The 20,699-nt window shown below is 42.5% G+C and overlaps 1 protein-coding gene across 7 annotated transcripts in view; it reads right to left on the reverse strand.

Moving 5' to 3' along the window:
* Nucleotides 1-14,160: 14,160 nt before the first annotated feature.
* The window catches only part of AADACL3 (arylacetamide deacetylase like 3), a 109,354-nt gene continuing 102,815 nt past the window's right edge, over nucleotides 14,161-20,699 (reverse strand). For all 7 annotated transcript variants that reach the window (XM_065936055.1, XM_065936060.1, XM_065936058.1 and 4 more), the window contains 3 exons: nucleotides 20,214-20,430; nucleotides 18,407-18,470; nucleotides 14,161-17,453 (listed from right to left, as the gene is read on the reverse strand). In XM_065936055.1, coding sequence (XP_065792127.1) covers nucleotides 16,679-17,453; nucleotides 18,407-18,470; nucleotides 20,214-20,430 — 1,056 coding nt within the window. In that variant the 3' untranslated portion in view covers nucleotides 14,161-16,678. The remainder of the gene's footprint in view (nucleotides 17,454-18,406; nucleotides 18,471-20,213; nucleotides 20,431-20,699) is intronic.

The raw sequence follows: 20,699 nt of genomic DNA on the forward strand, positions 1-20,699 counted from the left end.
TTGTCCCAAGCTTCTTTGACTTGACACAATTTAAGTTTTCGAGGTGGGAGATGTTATGAAGCTGCTGTTTGGAGTGCCTTTTTTTCTTTTCAGCAGTCAGAATGTAGATGACACCCAGCTAAATTCACACTAAAGGGCACTGAGAGTCCACTTTCAGTCTCCAGAAAGAGGTGATGTGATCTTGGATTCCCTACTGTTGACAATCTCCATGGTGATAGACTGTGAGTATAAATACTCTCCTTAAGGGGGCAGCTGATTCCTCAGAAGCAAAATTGATGTTAAAAAAGCAAATCAAACCAACAGCAATCACCACAAAAGCAGGACCCAGAAGGACCTGGTTCCATGTCATGTAACCTCCTGGTTACCAAAAGGTATCATGCATGCTGCATTTTAATACTTAGATGAGCTGAGATGATGATCACATTCTACCGTTTAATGAATGCTGACGTTTTAGGCCCATGCTGAGACCTTTACATGTACTCACTTGTTTAACCCTCAAAGAGTCCTATGAAGCAGGTGCCATAACTGTACCCATTTTATGGATGAGGACAATGAAGTAAAGAAGGATTAAGTAGCTACCTCAAGTCACACATGTGGAGAGTTGGGATTTAAATCCACTCTGATTCAGTTCTTTTACCACTGGGCTCTGCTCGTTGCCCATCTGCCCCTTTGCCTAAGGGGCTTCCAGGAAGAATGCTAATAAATATGATTCATTCAGATCATCTTCATTCATTCATTCCACAGTCATTCTATCAAGCATATGCTACATCCAGAGCACTGACCTGGAGCTATTAGTACAATGCTCAGTGGCTAGACCAGGGCTCCATTCCAATAGAGCTCAGTCCAGTGAGATAAAGACCATGACTTTGCTTATTCTTTAAGCCAAAAAATCAAGAACCAACCATCTAGATATCTACCAATGGAGGGCTGGCTCAACAAACTGTAGCATATCATATAATGAAATACCCTGTAGCTGCTAAAAAATGCTGACATAGGAAGATACCTGCAATATATGATTAAGTTAAAGAATCAGTAGGCTTCCCTGGTGACTCAGATGGTAAAGCGTCTGTCTGCAATGCAGGAGACCCGAGTTCAATTCCTGGGTTGGGAAGTTCCCCTGGAGAATGAAATGGCAGCCCACTCCAGCACTCTTGCCTGGAAAATCCCATGGACGGAGGAGCTTGGTAGGCTACAGTCTGTGGGGTCACAAAAAGTTGGATATGACTAAGCAGCTTCACTTTAAAGAAGCAGCACACTGTAGTCTTATTTTTAGTTTAGTTCAGTCTCAGTCATGTCCAACTCTTTTCAACCCCATGGACTGCAGTACACCAGGCTTCCCTGTCCATCACCAACTCCCGGAGCTTGCTCAAACTTGTGTCCATTGAGTTGGTGATGACATCCAATCATCTCATCCTCTGTCATCCTCTTCTCTTCCTGCCTTCAATCTTTCCCAGCATCAGGGTCTTTTCCAGTGAATCAGTTCTTCGAATCAGGTTGCCAAAGTATCAGAGTTTCAGCTTCAGCATCAGTCCTTCCAATGAATATTCAGGACTGATTTCCTTGAGGATTGACCGGTTTGGATCTCCTTGCAATCCAAGGGACGTTCAAGTGTCTTCTCCAATACCACAGTTCAAAAGCATCAATTCTTTGGCGTTCAGCTTTCTTTTCAGCTCTCACATCCATACATGACTACTGGCAAAGCCATAGCTTTGACTAGATGGACCTTTAAAAGGCAATGTCTCTGCTTTTTAATATGCTGTCTAGGTTGGTCATAGCAAGTGTCTTTTAATTACATGGCTGCAGTCACCATCTACAATGATTTTGGAGTCCCTCAAAATAAAATCTGTTACTCTTTCCATTGTTTCCCCATCTATTTGCCATGAAGTGATGGGACCAGATGCCATGATTTTAGTTATTTGAATGTTGTGTTTTAAGCCAACTTTTTCACTCTCCTCTTTCACTTTCATCAAGAGGCTCTTTAGTTCTTCTTTTTCAGTAGTCGTGCTTGCCACAAGTAAAGACATTCGATTTCAAGCAGGCAATTCAGAGAAAGTGTTTTCCAATGACCTTGAAACTAAAGTAGAGGAATTCCAGGAAACTATTTGTTCTGTGTTGAAACAAACCATGTGGCAAAGAAAGGGCATGGTAGATAGAACAGAGCAAACTCCTATTTGCCAGGACTATATTTGAATAGGGCTTAAGCCAGGAAGACAGGATGTCTACCAATCAAAACATAGGAGAGCTACGTGTTCTGTATAATTCCATTTTTTAAAAGTTCTTATTATAAACTATAACACAAACATGAAAAACTACATTAAAAATAAATGAAATGGTTTATAGTCAATTTAGTTATAATAAATTCCATGCTTTCCATAAATGGAATCCTATAGCATGTATTCATCTGAGTCTGATTGCTTTTCCCCAATACATTTAATGTTTTTAAGAATCATCTGTGTTGCATGTGGCTGTGCTGTGCTTAGGTGCTCAGTCATGTCTAACTGTGTGATTCTATGGACTGTAGCCTGCCAGGCTCCTCTGTCCATGGGATTCTCCAGGCAAGAATACTGGAGTGGGTTGCCATGCCCTTCTCCAGGGGATCTTCCCAAGCCAGGGATTGAAGCCAGGTCTCTCACATTGCAGGCAGATTCTTTACCATCTGAGCCACCAGGGAAGCCCTTGTAGCTGTGGTTCCTATAAGTTTGGGGGGACACAGAACAAGTCTCCTGATGACCAGATACTGCCATTTTTCTAGGGCAGTGTTCTTTCAAATTTTTAGTCTCGTAAAACCTATAGAAGACCCACAAGACTTCTTAAAGTGTGGATTATATTAGTGGTCTGGAGCCAGATTGTACCAGTTTGTGAGAGCTGATACTACATTCTGTAGTCATGTTGGTTACTTGAAATTGGTCATGGTAGGAATATTTACACCACAGAATTGGCCAACCCAATGAATTATATATTAATATTTATTAATTTATAAATAACAACAAACTTTTGATCTATGGGAGCATGCTGTTTAGTTTAAAAGGGAAAATCAGTCTTACAGAGATATATAGTTATAAGAGAAAGAAGAATTTTCCTAGCCTTTGAAATTAATTGTTTGGTTTGCTTTTTTTTTTTCTTGGCCATGTCTTGCAGTGTGGGATGCCAGTTTGAGACCAGGGATGGAACCCATGTCTCCTGCAATGGATGTGTACAGTCTTAACCACTGGATCGCTAGGGGAGTCCCCAAGTGGCAGTTTTCAAAGGTTAATTGGACTGTGGAGTCTGAAACTACTCAATGAACTCTTTGAGCTCTATTATATTAAAATCCACTGGTTGATCTTGTACTTTGGATAGATCTTTAACCTACTTGTAATTTTGTAACATCATGGTGGTCTTTTGGAAAATATTATTTTATAGAGCTGTGCAGATAGATCTTCCAAACGTTAACATGTTTCACTATACAATATTCCTCAAAATCACATTTGCTAATATCCCTACTGATATCATCAGAAAAGCACATAGTAGGAAGTTGACAAAGTCATATTGGTAGATACAAGTTTTCCAAAAATTCTAGGTTTAGCTTGAAAGCTCAAAGTTTTGTTATCGGCAGTAACTACTGACTATCCCTTTCTTTGAAGTGAGAGCCTTTCGTAATCACTTCTCGGCCTTTTGGCTAAGATCAAGTGAGAGCCCTTCATCATTCATATTTTTAAAACACATTTGGCAAATGTTCCAACTCGAATAACCATGGTTTTGTCTGCCAATTGTTCTTCCAAATAAAAGTTTCATTAAAAAAAAAAAAAAAAGCTCTGGGAATTCCCTGGTTGTCCAACGGTTAGGACACTGTGCTTCTGCTGAAAGGGTCTCAAGTTGATCACTGGTCAAGGAACTAAAATCCCACAAGGTGCAAAAAAAAAGCCCAACTTACTTCGCTCACAACTCAAACAATTGCACACACAGCATTCTTTCTCAAGAGAACCATTGAACGTGGACATGCCACAGCAGCGCTTTCTCATTTTATCACGCAGCATGTAAAAAAGATGTCTGCTCAGATGTTGAGATTTAATAAAATTAATAATTTCTACTTCTTCATCACGGACACTCTATGTGAAACTAGTGACTTTTTTTAAACTGCAAGTGTGTGGTGGTGAAAAATATGACTGATAATGGCACTGCTTTGATTTATGCACAGGCTCTTGCATTTTTACTCACCATCACTTTTGTACTATCAATGCAAATGCCAAGAACATGGAAAAAGGTAAATAATACCTTAATATCATTAAGAAGGCATGCTCAGTCGCTCAGTCATATCTGACTCTTTGAGACCCCATGGACTATAGCTCCCCAGGCCTCTCTGTCCATGGAATTTCCCAGGCAAGAATACTGAAGTGGGTTACCATTTCCTTCTCCAGGGGATCTTCCCAACCCAGGGGTGGACTCGAGTCTCTTGTGTCTCCTGCATTGGCAGGCAGATTCTTTAACACTGCTACCTGGAACAGTATTGACATTGAGGATCTCCTGAAAGGAGCCTGGGGATCTCCAGGGGTCCATGAACCATACTTTGAAAACCTCTGCTCTTGGATATATACCTAGGAGCAGGGTTTCTGGGTCATAGGGTATGCGTGTCTTAACTTTGCTAGACAATGCCAAACTAATAATATTTTCCAAAGCATCACATCAATTTATTATGCATCCCCTCAACAGTGTATAAGTCTTTGTTTCCATTACTCCACATTTTCTAGAACTTTTTAATCATCCCAAACAGAAATTATGTACCCATTAAGCAATAATGGTTAATTATTGTTCCCCATTCCACTGTCCCTCAGGCTCTGGTAACTGCTTTTCTACTTTCTCATCTCTGTGAATTTGATTGATCCACGTACCTCATAACTTATTTTGCTTAACTTAATGTTTTCTAGATCCCTCCATGTTGTCATGTGTCAGAATTTCATTCCTTTTTTTTTTTTTTTTTTTTTGATGCAAAACTCTATGACTTTATTTAGTTAAAAATGACACCAAAGAGAAGCTAGGTAGTCAAACTACATGAAATAACCAATCTTTGAAACGAGGTCTCTCCCACTGCAGAGTCCTCAGTGCTGGATTTTTATGGCTGAATAATAATATTCTATTTTGTGTATGTGTGTGTATATGTAATATCACACTTTCTTTATCTGTTGATGGACATTTGGACTGTTTCCACCTTTCAGCTATGTGAATAATGCAGCTGTGAAAACTGGTTTACAGATAGCTGTTTGACCTACACTCTATTGAGTTTTCACCTAAGAGTGGAATCAGCCCCAGAAAACTATTTTACACAGCAACCACACCATTTTTACTTACCCACCAGCAATGCACAGGGTTCTTGTTTCTCCATTTCTTTGCCAACACTTGTTATTTTTTTATTTTTTCTCTTTTCTTTCTCTCTTTTTTTCCTGATAACCTATCCTAATAGGTGTGAGGTAGTACCTCACTGTAGTTTCAATTTGTATTTTCCCAATATCTGCCTCAGTGCAGGAGACGTGGGTTCAATCCCTGGATTGGGAAAATCCCCTGGAGAAAGAAATGGACAGTATTCATGCCTGGAGAATTCCATGGACAGAGGAACCTGGTGGGCTACAGTCCACGGGGTCTCAGAGAGTTGGACATGACTAAGTGACTAACACACACAAAGGGTATTGATCATCTTTTCTGTGCTTATTGCCCATTTGTATACCTTCTTTGGAGAAATGTCTTTTGCCTATTTTTAAACTGTGTGTGTGGGTGGGTGGGTGTCTGTGGATGTGTGTGGGAGTGAGTTGTAGGAGTTCTTTAAATTCTGAGTATTAATCCCTTATCAGATATAAGTTTAAAAAATATTTTCTCTCATTCTGTGAGTTCTTTTCACTCTCTTGCTATCTCCTGTTCCTATGTATTTTATATTTTATGCTACTTAAATGAATTATTTTTATTTCATTTTCTGATTATTGTCTATATATTAAAATAGAATTAATTTTTTTAAACAATAACTTTATAGCCATTAACTTTGTTAATTATCTTATTAACTCTAGTACTTTCCCTGTAGATTCTTTGAGAGTCTGCATGCAAGAATATAGCATCTGCAAGTAATAACTATTTTATTTCTTCTTTTCCAATTCTAATTGGTTTTATACTTGTCTTTTACATTGCCTAGGACCACCCATACAACGTTGATTAAAAATGACATGAGCAACTCTTGTCCTATTCCTAGTAAGGAAAAATGTTTAATGTTTACTATTAAAGATGATGTTTTTATAAATGCCATTTATTGAGTTCAAGAAGTTTCCTTCTATTCTAAATTTGCTGAGACAGCTTTCATAAATAATATTTAACTTTTTGCATCTATTAAGATAATCACAGTTTCTTTCACTGAATCCATTAACGTGATAAATTATATTGATTAATTCTGTAATGTTAAACTATCTTGCATTTCTAGTATTAAACTGTCATATATATGATCATGATATAGAATCCTTTTTCTAATATTTCTGGATTCTGCTTGTCAAATGTTTTTTAGAAATGTTTTGTTTCTATATCCATGAGTAAGACTTTTGTAGCCTGAATGTTTCATTTTGCAATTTGTTTGAGATTTTATTATTATGATTAAGTTAACCTCACAGAAAGAATATGCCTACTTTTTATAATTTCTAGAACAGTTTACATAAGATTAATGTGTTTAATCCCTGAATATTAAGTAAGTCAAGGCATCTGGGCCAGGAGATTTTTGTTTTGTTTATCTTTTTTTGAAGGCTTTTCATTGTAGGCTTAATATTTGTTATTAGTTACAAAGATAATCTCATTTTTCTCTTTCCTTTTATGTCAGTTTGGTGAGTTGTGTTTTTCTAGGAATTTACACATTGCATCTAAATTTTCAAATTTGGGATAGTATGTTGTTCAAAATGTCCCCTTGTTTTTTTTAAATATCTCTAGGATCTGTGCTGGAGTCCCTTTTTTATTTTTAGAATTTACTCTTGCACGTTTTTTTCTGTATTGGTCTCATTAGATAATGATCAATTTTATTAGTTTTTTCAGAGAGCCAAAATGTGGCATTGTTGATCACCCCTTTTGCATCAGTATTTTAGAGATTTTGCCCAAAATATACATATGAAGATAAGTATATTGGAAAGTATAAAATACTTTTTATAGTCATTTTAATTGGAATATAATTGCTTTTCAAGATTGTGTTAGTTTCTGCTGTACAACAACATGAACCAGCCATATGCATACACATATTGCCTCTCTCCTGAGACTCCCTCCCAACCCCATCCCACCCACCTAGGTCATCAAAGAGCAACAAGCTGAGCTCCCTGTGCCATACACCAGCTTCCCATTAGCTATCTATTTTACCCATGGTAGTGCATATATGTCAATGTTGCTCTTTCAGTTCATCCCACCCTCTCCTTCCTACCATGCCCATGTCCACAAGTCCATTCTCTATGTCTGCATCTCTCTTCCTGCCTTGCAAATAGGTTCATCAGTACCATTTTTCTAGATTCCATATATATGCATTAATATATGATATTTAATCATTCAATTATTCTAGGAAATTCTCAGTTATTACAAGTTCAAATATTGCTTCTGCCTCCGTTCCTTCCAGAACACCAGCTGCATATTTGCCTCAACTTTCTCACTGAATCCTCAAAGTCTCTGGCCCCCCTTCCATATTTTCTATCCTTTTGTTTCTTTGTACTTCTGAATAGCTTCTTCTGATCTCTATCCCAGCCCACAGATCCTCTCTCAAGTGTGCCTAACGTGAAATTAAACCCACCCATTGATTTGTTGCATTTTTCAGTTCTAAACTTTGCTTGATTAATAATCTATGTATATATGCTACTTTTTACAATTCCAGGTTTTTTTTTAACTTCTGAATTACAGATTATTCCTTGTTGCCGCAAATGTTCAAATTTGTAGGTTTATAAATCTACAGATTTATATATTTTAGACTTATAGATTGTAGTTATATATTGTGTTAGTCACTAAGTCATGTATGACTCTTTGTGACACCACAGACTATATAGCCTGCCCGGCTCCTCTGTTTTCTCTGGGCAAGAGCACTGGATTGGGTTGCCATTATATAAAGATTTATATATTCTATTTATATAGATTATATTTATAAATATATGTATATAGACTTTACTTGGACATAATAAGCAGAGCTATTTTATAGTCTGTGGCTTCCTTTCTTTTTACCTGTTGTTTCTGTGGGTTTCTATTGCTAGTTTCTCTCTTCTCATAGGCCTGGTATCTGAAAAACTAAATGTGAAAATGGTGTGAGGTCTAGGATGATACTATCTTCCTCCAGAGATGATTGCCATTTGCTTTTCCAATCACCTATGCCTATTAGAAACAGGATTACTTTAATCCAACATAGGTTCAGACACTTTTGGTGTCTGCTCAGCACTACACAGGAGGAGCTACAGCAGACTCTGCAAGCCACAGGAGAAGGGTCTAATTTCAGAGAAGGTGGCACCCTTCTATGGTGAGACCTCACAGGTGGATAATGAATTGACTTCTCCCAGTCCAGTACATTCTAGAAACACTTCTTAAAGATGGGCGATCAGCTTCAGGTTATTACAAGGAATGGGATTGGGGATGGTGGGAAGGGGTTGCTGAGTACTCAGACGAACTTGGCTTCTACTTCAAGTCCCACCTCTTATCAGCTGTTTCCTTTTGAACAAGTTCCTGGGTCAAGCCAGCTTTGGTGTCCTAATCTGTAAACTGGGAGTAATTTCATGTCTGCGGTCACCATCCACACTGATTTTGGAGCCCAAGAAAATAAAGTCTGTCACTGTTTCCACCTTTTCCCCATCTATTTGCCGTGACGTGATGGGGCCAGATGACATTCTCTTATTTTTTTAAATGTTGAGTTTTAAGCCAATTTCTTCACTCTCCTCTTTTGCCCTCATTAAAAGTTTCTTTAGTTTCTCCTCGGAGAAGTGGGTGACAGAGGATGAGATGGTTAGATGGCATCACTGACTCAATGGACATTAGTTTGAGCAAAGTCTGGGAGACAGTAAAGGACAGGAAAGCCTGGACTGCTGCAGTCCATGGGGTCACAAAGAGTCAGACACAACTTAGCGACTGAACAGCAAAAACAAAATTGGGAGTCAATATCCTATACTTAATAAAATAAGATTATGAGAATACAATAAAATGTCACCTACAAAACACTTCATAAAATACCTGTCACATATAAGAGGTCAATAAATGCTCAACCCTCTCTTTCCTTTGTGCCTAAACCAAGCCTGTTTTAGCAACAAAATCCATTCCTTTCCCTATATTAGAGGAGCGAATTTGGGAAACTGGGGCAAAAATACACAAAGGGAACAATGTATATTCTTTTAGAATAGAGAATTCCTGAGCACAAAAACAGCTTGTTATCCCTGCCAGGGGATAAGCTATGAGTCTGGTAACCAGCATGTCTGTAACTGTCCACTGAACAGCAGATACCTAATCACAACTTACATTGATTCAGCCTGCTTTACACAAATACCCAGATGTGCTCAACATGATTATCCCCATTTCAAGTCAAGAAAACTGAGGGCTTAGGAGGTTAAATAAATGCTGGGCCTCCAACTGGTTCTTGATTATGTATCTTCCATCACTCTGCCTCTTTGCAGAAGCTGCAGTAACAAACCCAGAATGCAATGTCTCTTCAACTTAAAATTAAAACTGCTCTATCCTTTGGTGATGACAAAGCAGGGAGTTCTTTCACAATAAGGAGGTCAGACTCACACTTGTGGGTTTTTCCCTGCAACAAGAAGTGCTTTGAAACTAAACCCCAGATACCGCCTTATCAGAGTCAACATTGTACAGCCATTTGCAAGAAACCAGCTGCAATGTCGGAGCAGGGGTGATCTAGCCAATAGCAAGCCTTGGAAACCTGGGAAAGAGGAGCCAATCTGCTGATTCTGGTGCCCTTTACTTTGCTAGATGAAGATAAGGATGTTAGAGGTAACACACCAATAACATTGCAGCCTGACCCAACTCCTCAGCTGATTCTTGGAGAGGTTCATTTGAATTAAGGACATTTCCTGTTAAAATACAGACCTGCCAGTCAACTATGTCCCATGCAACCAGGTGTTAAGCAATTTTCAATTTTCTTTCAAAATCAATTTTCTTTTTGCTTTTGGGATTGGTGGTTACAATCCAACTACTTCCCTCCCAGCTGAGATCTGCTGGGGAAAAGGGGGAGATGGGACAGTCATTTTTTAAATTATTGTTGTTATTATTCATTTTTGGCTGTGCTGGGTCTTCGTTGCTACATATGGGCTTTCTCTAGTTGTGGCGAGTAGAGGCCACTCTTTGTTGCAGTGCCCAGGCTTAGTTGCCTCATGGCACGTGGGGTTTTCCCAGACCAGGGATCAAACCCATGTCCCCTGCATTGACAGGCAAACTTCCAACCACTGGACCACCAGGGAAGCCCAGACAGGCATCTTTACAGTATCTACTAATGGGGAAAATTGTGTCAGGTGAAGGATAGATTCAGTGATTCCTGAATCTATCACAGAGAATCATACATGCAGAAGCGGGCACATGCAGATACATTCACTACAAATTTGTAGGGAATGGCTAAGAACTATAATAGAGTCATCCCATGGATTACCATGCAGTAGCTAAAAAGAGCAAGAAGAATCTATACGGTTTGCTAGGCTGGATTTCTAAGATACATTGTTGAGTGGAAAAAAAAAAAAACTCACGTGGTACAACAGGTACAGAATAATCTCTGCTATATACAATATACAGCTAAGCCATCCCACAAAATAATACTCTGTATTTTCTGTAGGTACCTATCTATACATGTGAAAGCCTAGAAACAGGTTTTAAAGGGTTGAGAAACCAACCCTGCACTCCCCGAAGAAGGTAACAACAGATACATCCAAATCAAAAGGACTAGAGTTGAGGGAGGGTGCTCAAAGAGACTTTAGCTTTATCTCTAAAAGGAGAATATTTTTATAAAAGGGAATTCCCTGGTAGTCCAGTGGTTGGGACTCTGTGCTATCGCTGCAGAGGACGCAGGTTCCATCCCTGGTCTGGGAAGTAAGGTTCTGCAAGTAACACAGTGCAGCCAAAATAAATAAAAGGAGAGTGTCTTTGCATATCACTTGCTGGCTGTTCAGTCATGTCTAACTTTTTGCAACCCCATGGACTGCAGCATGCCAGGCCTCCCTATCCCTTACCATCCGGAGTTTGCCCACATTCATGTCCATTGCCATCAGTGATACCATCCAGCCATCTCATCCTCTGACACCCTCTTCTCCTTCTGCCCTCAATCTTGCCCAACATCAGGGAATTCTCCAATGAGTCAGCTGTTCACATTAGGTGACCAAAATATGGGTGCTTCAGCTTCAGAATTATCCTTTCAGTTGAGTATTCAGGATTGATTTCCTTTATGGTTGACTGGTTTGATCTCTTTGCAGTCCAAGAGACTCTCAAGAGTCTTTTTAGCACCACATCACTTATATAAAGAGCCTCTTGATGAAAGTGAAAGAGGAGAGTGAAAAAAAGGGCTTAAAACTCAACATTCAAAAAACTAAGATCATGGCGTTGAGCCCCATCACTTCATGGTAAACAGATGGGGAAACAATGGAAACAGTGACAGACTTTATTTTCTTGGACTCCAAAGTCACTGCAGATGGTAACTTCAGCCTTGAAATTAAAAGATGCTTGCTCCTTGAAAGAAAAGCTATGATAAACCTAGAGAATGTATTAAAAAGCAGACATTACTTTGCCAGCAAAGATCTATATAGTCAAAGCTATGGTTTTTCCATAGCTTTGGGCTTCCCTGGTGGCTCAGATGGTAAAGAGTCTGCCTACAGTGTGGGAGACCTGGGTTTGATCCCTGGGCCAGGAAGATCCCCTGGAGAAGGAAATGGCAACACACTCCAGTATTCTTGCCTGGAAAATCCCATGGACAGAGGAGCCTGGCAGGCTACAGTCTGTGAAATTGCAAAGAGTCAGACATGACTGAACGACTTCACTTTCTTTCTTTCTATGGTTTTTCCAGTAGTCATGTATGGATGTGAGTGTTGGACCATAAAGAAGGCTGAATACTGAAGAATTGATGCTTTTGAACTGTGGTGTTGGAAAAGACTCTTGAGAGTCCCTTGGACTGCAAGGAGATCAAACCAGTCCATCCTAAAAGAGATCAGTCCTGGGTGTTCATTGGAAGGACTGATGCTGAAGCTGAAGCTCCAGTAATTTGGCCACCAGATGCAAAGAACTAACTCATCATAAAAGACCCTGATGCTGGGAAAGATTGAAGGCAGGAGGAGAAGGTGACGACAGAGGATGAGATGGCATCACCGACTCTATGGACATGAGTTTGAACAAGCTCTGAGAGATGGTGAAGGACAGGGAAGCCTGGCGTGCTGCAGTGCATGAGGTCACAAAGAGTCAGACACGACTGAGCAATTGAACAAGAATGGAAATGAAAATATTATGATTGAGAGTGTGGTTAGCTGTAATACTGACCACAAGTATCTGCCACTGTTCTTATTCTCCTCTGTCCTGTCAACATCAAGCTTAGTTGACAAGACATAGGTTTTGGTCTGACCAATGAAAGGTGAGCAGAAACAGTGAGCATCACTTTTAGCAGAAGCTTGGGGAGCCAATGCGTGAGTCAACGTGCTATTTTTCCCTCTGCCATGAGACAAGAGATATCTCAAATAGAGGTTGTTCCATCAGCCTGGATCTGTGGGTAGATGAATGTGGAGTCATGCTGCCATTGACCTTTGCTAAGGTGCTTCAGTTGTGTCCAACTCTTTGCAACCCTATGGACTGTAGCCAACCAGACTCCTCTGACAATGGGATTCTCCAGGTAAGAATATTGGAGTGGGTTGCCACGCCTTCCTCCAGGGGATCTTCTCCACCCAGGGATTGAACCCACATCTCTCACATCTCCTGCACTGGCAAGCAGGTTCTTTACCACTGAGCCACCTGGAAAGCCGCTGACATTTGAGGGTTGTTGTAATATGTAATTCAGCAGGAAATAGACCTTTGCTGCCATAAGATACTGAGACTGTGGTGCCATTTGTCACTTCAGTGGAGCCTGATCTGTACTAGCCTGTATATCACTAGCGAGTCCAGAGATAGGAGGAGAGAGCAGGCAGGTACTCCAGTGCCGTGGGTACAGGGGTAGAGGGAGACAAGGTTTAGAGCCAGACAGTCAGGGAGGTCCTGGGTGGAGGTGAGAAGTACCCTGAGGAAGACACCATTTTTTTTACTTTGCCCTAAGATCTTGTCCTCAATTGTCTTCTGACAAAAGAAAACAATTTTGGTTACAATGTGTTATCTTTTATCTGATGGCACTTGCTGTGGGCAAACTGGCAGATCTTTGCAGGGAAGTCCTGGGAGCTTACTGAGAAAACACTCCCAGAGTGTCTAGGCTTAAAGGTGGCTCCATCTTCCGAGCCGTGTTAGCAGGGCACGCCAGCTGTGCATTTCCAAATGGGGCTATGGTTACCTATTCCAAAGCCATTGTTACTTAGAGAAAGCTAAAATCAAGAGCAAAAAAAAAAATAATAATAAAACCTGATGGCAAAAAGACTTGACACTATCAATCTGCCTCAGATCAGAGAGTAGCTAACACCCCGCCGGACGGGAAATGACTCACATAAGGTCATGTGACTCAGTCATATCTCTCATTTAAATTCTGAATGATAGGAAAAAAACGAGCTAATGGGCTACAGAGCTTGGCAGAAAGGGTTTGCTGTCAGACCAGAGCCGCTACGCTCAATGTCCCACCAACTACAAGGCCTTGGGTAAACTACTGAATCAACTCACCTTGAGCCTGACTAGAAAGGGTCAGGAAATGAGTGTGGTTAATATCTCTGGGCCTCAGTTTCCTTATGTGTAAAATGGGCTTAAGAGTACACACTTCGTAGAATTCACATGTACACATAGTGAAGGGTGGGGTGGAGCAGGACAGCATACCTGGTGTATTAAGTTAAGACTGATGACGATGGCTTGCTGAATGAGGGGACACCAGCACCTCGCACAGGGTCAACAGGGAGCTCCCCCCGCATCCAAACTCTCTTTGAGGAAGTGAACACCTAGGAGTGATTTCAACTGAAAGTACAATTTCAGTACACTCACACAAAGCAGGCAAAGTCACAATATTTATTATTTACAGATCCCAGAAATGCGGGTGGGGTGGGGGTGTGCAGTGAACAGGGGCAGCGAGGGCAGTCCTCTGTTCCAGGTCACAAGTGAGCAGGGGATGAAGAACAGGACAGCAAGCAAGCATCTATTCCTTCTAAGGTGTTGGGGTGGAGGTCACTAACTTTTCACAGGCTCAACTCTAGAATGGTTATTCTAAAAGATGACCAGGGAGAAGCAGGAACTTGTGGTGGGAATCCTAAGCACGGGTCTTTATCATAATGTCCAGACTCTGGATGTGAGCAGAGCTGTCATACCATGAAATGCCTAGGCAGCAACCCAGCATAGCTGTTTTTCATCACAGTGAGGTGGCAGATTTAAACAGCCCTGTATGGAGCCTAGCATGCAGCGGACTCTCAGTGAACATTCATTCCTACCCCTTTTCCATTCCCTGAGCCTCAGGAACAGGTTGCAGGAAGGACAGCCAGGAAGCATAAAGGAGAAGAGAGGAGTATCATGTCCCCAGATCAAACCAACCACTGTGGGTGAAAGGGCTTCATTTCTCCCACAACCTGCAGACGGAAGCAGCCTCAGAAATAAGCCCACCCAGCATTCTTCCATACCCTAGTGCAAGTGGGTGAAAGGGTAACCCACTATCTCCACTGGGCACCATCTTCCTGTGGCTCACCTACTCCTCACCATCCCACCATTGAAGAGCTGATCACCAAATTTCCAGAAGGTTGGCTCACTTCCCTCCACCTATCTCCAGAGCTGGGGGTGAACCAAGGCCACAATACAGGCCCAAGGCCACCAGTCAGTTCAGAGACCTGTTTCAGAGGGGACAATTCTCTCCAACAGCTGAGTGGCCAGCAAGCTATGTGCTTTTAGTGAGTTGTTCCTAATTCTCCCACAAAGCTGGTCTTCCTGCTGTGAATGGACCAAGAAGCCATCCAGTGGGATTCCTCTCTGCCCCACGTGTCAGCTTGAACATTCACCTGAATGCAAGTTAAGGGCAAACATGGGGCCCTTTGTGCAGTAGACTCTGTGCAGGTCCTTTGCTTCTTGGCCTATAAAAGCCACTGGCCAGTCAGGAGCAGAGGCTCCTGAGGACCAGGTGGGGTCAGCCTGAGAGCTTGGGCTATCCCTTTCAAAGGAATTTTTATTTCTAAGTGGCAAGTGGTCAACTTGCCCAGTGGTTCTTGACATCTCTTACCACTTCCAAGGACCTTGGCTCAGGCTTCATTTGAGCTTCTACAGTAGAGTAAGTGTTGACATGAGGGAGAACTCATCTATCCCCCATGCCCATCCAAGCACCAGATGGAGTTGATCCCACCCTCCACTCCAAGGAGGTCATGGGACTTGGGGCTGGCCACTCATAGCATTCCATATTCTTGGTTTTAGCAACTGGATACACCACTCAGAAAACCAACAAAGTCATCAAATTGCAGTGTGATTTCTGCTGGGACTGCTGAGAATTAAGTAAGTTCATTATAATGAACTTGACTATGGGAAAAGACAAGCCTGGAGGTACTCAGGGCCAAATCTAGAGAGGGGACAGTGAAGTTCACAAGCATGGACTATAGTAAAGAGAACATAGCTGGTGACACTGTATGCGTTCCTGGATCAAACCATGCCTGATTTATCCTTGCAATTTGTAGCTACATTAGCCAATACATTCTCTCTTTAATTTAGGCCAGTTTGAGCTAGTTCTGTGTCTTAAAGTAGTGATAGTTCTCACTAACATATCTTCAGTTCTTTGGGCCCTCCTTTGATTTCCACTGTGGACATGGTTGAGTTTGATCAGATTTCATCTTCGTAGGTCTCCAGCTTGGGACTTAGCTTCCCTCTGGACTCTGCTCCTTGAGCACATATAATACTATTTACAAGCCCTTGGCTGAAAGCCTGACTTTGACTCCAAGAGCTCCAGTCTGCCTTTATCTACCACTAAGTGTCAACTACCATGGAAAACCTACTCAATCCATCTTCACTCTTCCAGTCCAGGCAGTTGAGACTCTGAGCTCAGAGACAGATAAAGGGCAGGAAAAATGTCACCATGTACCCAGAGGGGGAAGATGAAACCAGTTTCTGCACCACCACCCAGCACTAGGACATCAGGACTCCTGCCCTCTGAGCCAGATTGGAAAAGGCCCAAGAGATTGCACATGATGCTCCCAGCTTATTCCAAGGCCCAGACAAGTAGACACTCCTGTTGCCCACAGCCTGGAACAGCCTGGGCAGCCTGAACTCTCCCTCAAGGAGGCCATGAATGGTCTTTACTTGCTCATTCCCTCTTGCAAATGGTCACTGAAGAATGTCAGCTCGATTTTTCCCTGACAGTGATCATGGATCATAGACAGAGAGCCCACCCTTCCCCTAAACCTGTCTCTTCTGCTGTTCTCCTTTTAGATATCAGAGACATGCATTCTAGGATTCCAGAACCTGAAGTAAGATGACATGGTAACCTCCACACTCTCCCCAGCCCTACCCAGCATCACCTACATGAACAACAGGGACCCCCAATGAGAATCAGATGATGGCAGAATCCACACTTTTGCAACTGCAGCAGGAAGGAAGATGGTCACAGCCCCTTTATGAAATGAGCCACAGCATCCAGAATCCTCGAGGAGCAGGGGAAGTAAAAGAATCTCATGTCAATGGTAGTCAACACTCCATGAAAACCATCCTCCATGTGGTGCCAAGTTACTCTAACCCCCAGGTCCTCCAACCTCTTCTTGTACAACAGCGACTCGTCCCGAAGTATATCATACTCACAGCTCACGATGCAAGCTTCAGGGAGCCGAGACACTACTTCATCGTCTGCAATCAAGGGTGAGTTCATCACATCTAGAATGATGTTTGTCTCCAGATAGGCAGCCTCATTCAAGGGCTCACGGGACACAGGCAGGTAGCCTCTCTTCTTAAACCTGTCTGGGATGTTTTCTGCACCCAACCACTTCCTGTACTTTTCCCAGACTTCCGCAGGCAAGTGGGCGCCTTTCAGTGCAGCGCTTCTCCAAGAGGGGCTGATGTCCAGGTAACCACACCAACAATAGAAGGCCAAATTCTGGCTGAGCAGTGGCATGTTCTTGTTCTGCTGATAGGAAGGGGACTGGAAATCCAGGCTCTGGACAGTGGAATAGATGAGGATCTGAGCACGAATCTTGGGGAGATCAGAACGGTCCACAAACTTTTGACAAAGAATCGTTGCCACGGCCCCACCCACACTGTCACCACAGACTATGATCCGAGCTGGATCCACCCCATACGTATTCAAGGACTTCAAGAAGTGGATTGTACCCACCATGCAATCTCTTACTACCACTGGAAACCTATGCTTAGGCACCATGCGATATCTGAAAAGGAATCAACAAATATGGTTTACACTCACCACTCCCACAGGGCCCCAAACACCTGTGTCTAACATCCTTCTGCCCATATTTCTTCTATTAAGTTCTTTTTCTGAAGCTTGAGAAGGTGAAGTCAAAGTAGAAGGCTTAAATGAGATGACAGACAAAGCCTTCAATGCCCAGGCACGTAGGCTCAGAAATGTCTGAGGACTGACTTCTGTCAATTTTAGTTACTTCACTGGCTATATCCCCACCAAGATGTTGGCAGTGGATATCTCTTCCTGGCATGTGCATTTAAATGAAACTGCAGGAAGAGCTTGATCAGAAGGAACCACCCAGGCCCTGGGTGATGATGTGTCAGGCAGCAGGCAGGAGACCCAGGGAGGGTCTCTCCAGGTGTCTGTGTGCCCTGTTGAGGTTCCAGATCGTGTGGTGACTCGCCCAGATAGGTTAGGAGAGACAGTGGCTTTTTCATTTTTCCTGCCTCCTTCAGTGGGTCTCACCAGGGTGGACCTCCCTCTCCAGAGCACTTGGAAATTATGTGGCACTGTTTGAGGTTATCCTGGTTACAGCGGAGGGCATTGTGCGTATTTGGTGGAGGGAGGTACTCAGTGTAGAAGGTGCAGGGCTGTTCTGTTCCAAGTACAGTGTTCCATCCAGACATGCACTGGTAGTGAAGCTCTGCCCCAGATGTACTTTGCAAAGACCACCCCCTATCCAGTTGCCAGAGGCTCCAATGCTCTAAAGGCATCCTTTAAAGATACCTAAGGGCCACCCGCAGGAGGAATGCCCCATCTCCGCCTCTCCCTGCTTCTCCCTTCCTCTCTCTCTTCCTTGCCCTCCTGCACACCGTCATCTCACAGCTTCTGCTCCTGGCATCCCTCAACACCTGCCTGCCACAGACTCCTTTATTGCCCCTGGGGCTCCTGGAATCCCAGCATCTCTGCATCCTTACTCACCCAACTGCTAGAACCACTGCATCACTCTTCTTGCACAAGTTACAGCATATGCCATGGTGTGTTTCTAGAAAATAAAAGGTTTGAAATGTTCAAGCTAGGGAGGTTTAGTGGGCTCCTTTTGCCAGCCATCCTCACCTGCCCTTTCTTAAGGATAACTTCAGAGGTCAAAGGGCCAGGCTGATTCTAATAAGGCTTTGCAGATTCTCCTCCAGCTGTAGTAAGCCTCCCTCTCTACTTTCTCACTCTTCTCTGTCAAGCTGTCTCAACAGCTTTCTCTAAGACTCACCTGCAACCATATCTGTTCTACAGTACATTCACAGCATCTGAGAAGATGTCTGACCGTGGAGTACAGTAGTTCAGTGGGTAAGCTATAGATTCAGACCTGAGTTCAGATCCCAAGCTTTCCTCCTTTTAGCTTGACCTAAAGTTGTACCGGGCGGGTCCCTTCACCTCCCTGAGGCTTGATTTCCTCTTCTGTAAAATAGATATAACGACAATGATAGGACTGCTGAGGACTCAGATGAGATGCTTCCAATATATATTAGGTGCAGACAAATACTGTTTGATTCCACTTACATGAGGTACGTAGAATATAGAACAGTCAAATTCATAGAATCAGAAAGTGCACTGGTAGATGCCAGGGTCCAGGGGCTGGTGGGAGGAGAAATGAGGTCTAAGTGTTTAATGGGGACAGAGATTCAGTTTAAGAAGGTGAAAAATTCAAGAAATGGATGATGGTGAGAGTTGTACAACAATGTGGATGTATTTAGTGCCACTGAACTGTACCAATAAATATGTTTTATATTATGTGACTTTTACTATAATTTAAAAAAATTTACAAAAAAGATTATGCATCTACACAGATTCCATAGTATCTTCCATGTAAATATTAATATTAATAATGTCAACAAATAAATATTGGCTCACTATCATTGATTATGTAAACCAAAACAAAACCACAGTTGTATTAAATCCCTTATTCTCAAAGTCTACAGCAAAGGGACCCTGGCATTCCACAGATCAAGAAGTACTATGTAAAGGTGGTTCTTCTCCCTAATTTATCCACAATGGAAAAAATTAAGATATATAATAACATTGACCCAATTTTGCACTCATTTCCCTCCTCATTAATTTTCCTCAACTCTTTGGTCTTCCTGTCTGTCTGTACCAGAAATTTGTCTCAAGCAATACCTATTGTGAAACACACTTGAGTTTTCATTGTTTTTAATCCTTATTTAGAGCTAAATAGAGGTGGTGGTCACACATTTGAATGTACTAAATACCATCGAATTGCACAGTTTAAAATGGTGAATTTTATGTCATGTGAATTGTGTGTGTGTGTGTGTGTGTGTGTGTGTGTGTGTGTGTGTGTGTATAGGGAGAGAGAGAGAAAAAAAAAGAAAGTGAAGCCGCTCAGTGATGTCTGACTCTTTATGACCCCATGGACTGTAGCCTACCAGGCTCCTCTGTCCATGAAATTTTCCAGGCAAGAGTTACTAGAGTGTGTTGCCATTTCCTTCTCCAGGGGATCTTCCCAACCCAGGGATCAAACCTGGGTTTCCCGCATTGCAGGCAGACGCTTTACCATCTGAGCCACCAGAGAAACCCTGAATATATATGTATGATATGTATACATATGAATATGATCTGGGCCCCAGTAACTGTCCTGGTGTCCCCTGGTCATAAAAGCAGCTTTGAGACCCTGGGAAAATGACAGGAGGGCCACCTCCTGCTGAAAGATGTGTCCACCCGGCTGTGCTCTGGGACATCACACTCCAGGCAAAGGATCTAAGGAAAGGACTCTTACTCAAGCTCCCTAGGATGCCCCCGCCGCCGTGGTAGAAAACAATGCCAGGCCTGAGACCACTTGTGGATGCCTTGGGCTGGTAGAGTTTCACGGGGATCGTCCCAAACCGGAGGTCCTTGACCACCACATCCGGATACTTCCTTAGTGGCGGCAGATCATGAACGAAACGGACAAACTGGGGCATAGCACAGATTCTCAGTTTCTCAAAAATCATCCCCTGTTGGTGAGAGAAAAGGAAATGGGATGAGAAGTGTTTCAGAGTGTGCTGTGCCAGGGCTCTATCACCGCAGTACCCTCTGCAGAGTGACTACAGACTGGACCACAAGCCTGCAAGTCCCCCGCTGTGCCTCCATTACCTGCAGAAAATTCATCCTCACCGAGACCCTCACTGCTCCAGTACTAGCACCTCTCAATCCTCTCTCCTCAGAAACCCAGCCCCACAAACCAGGCTCTGGCCACCCCTCAAGGGACCCTGGAAAGGCTTCC

This window comes from Muntiacus reevesi, chromosome 5 (assembly GCF_963930625.1).
Source record: "Muntiacus reevesi chromosome 5, mMunRee1.1, whole genome shotgun sequence".
NCBI classification, from domain to species: Eukaryota; Metazoa; Chordata; class Mammalia; order Artiodactyla; family Cervidae; genus Muntiacus; species Muntiacus reevesi.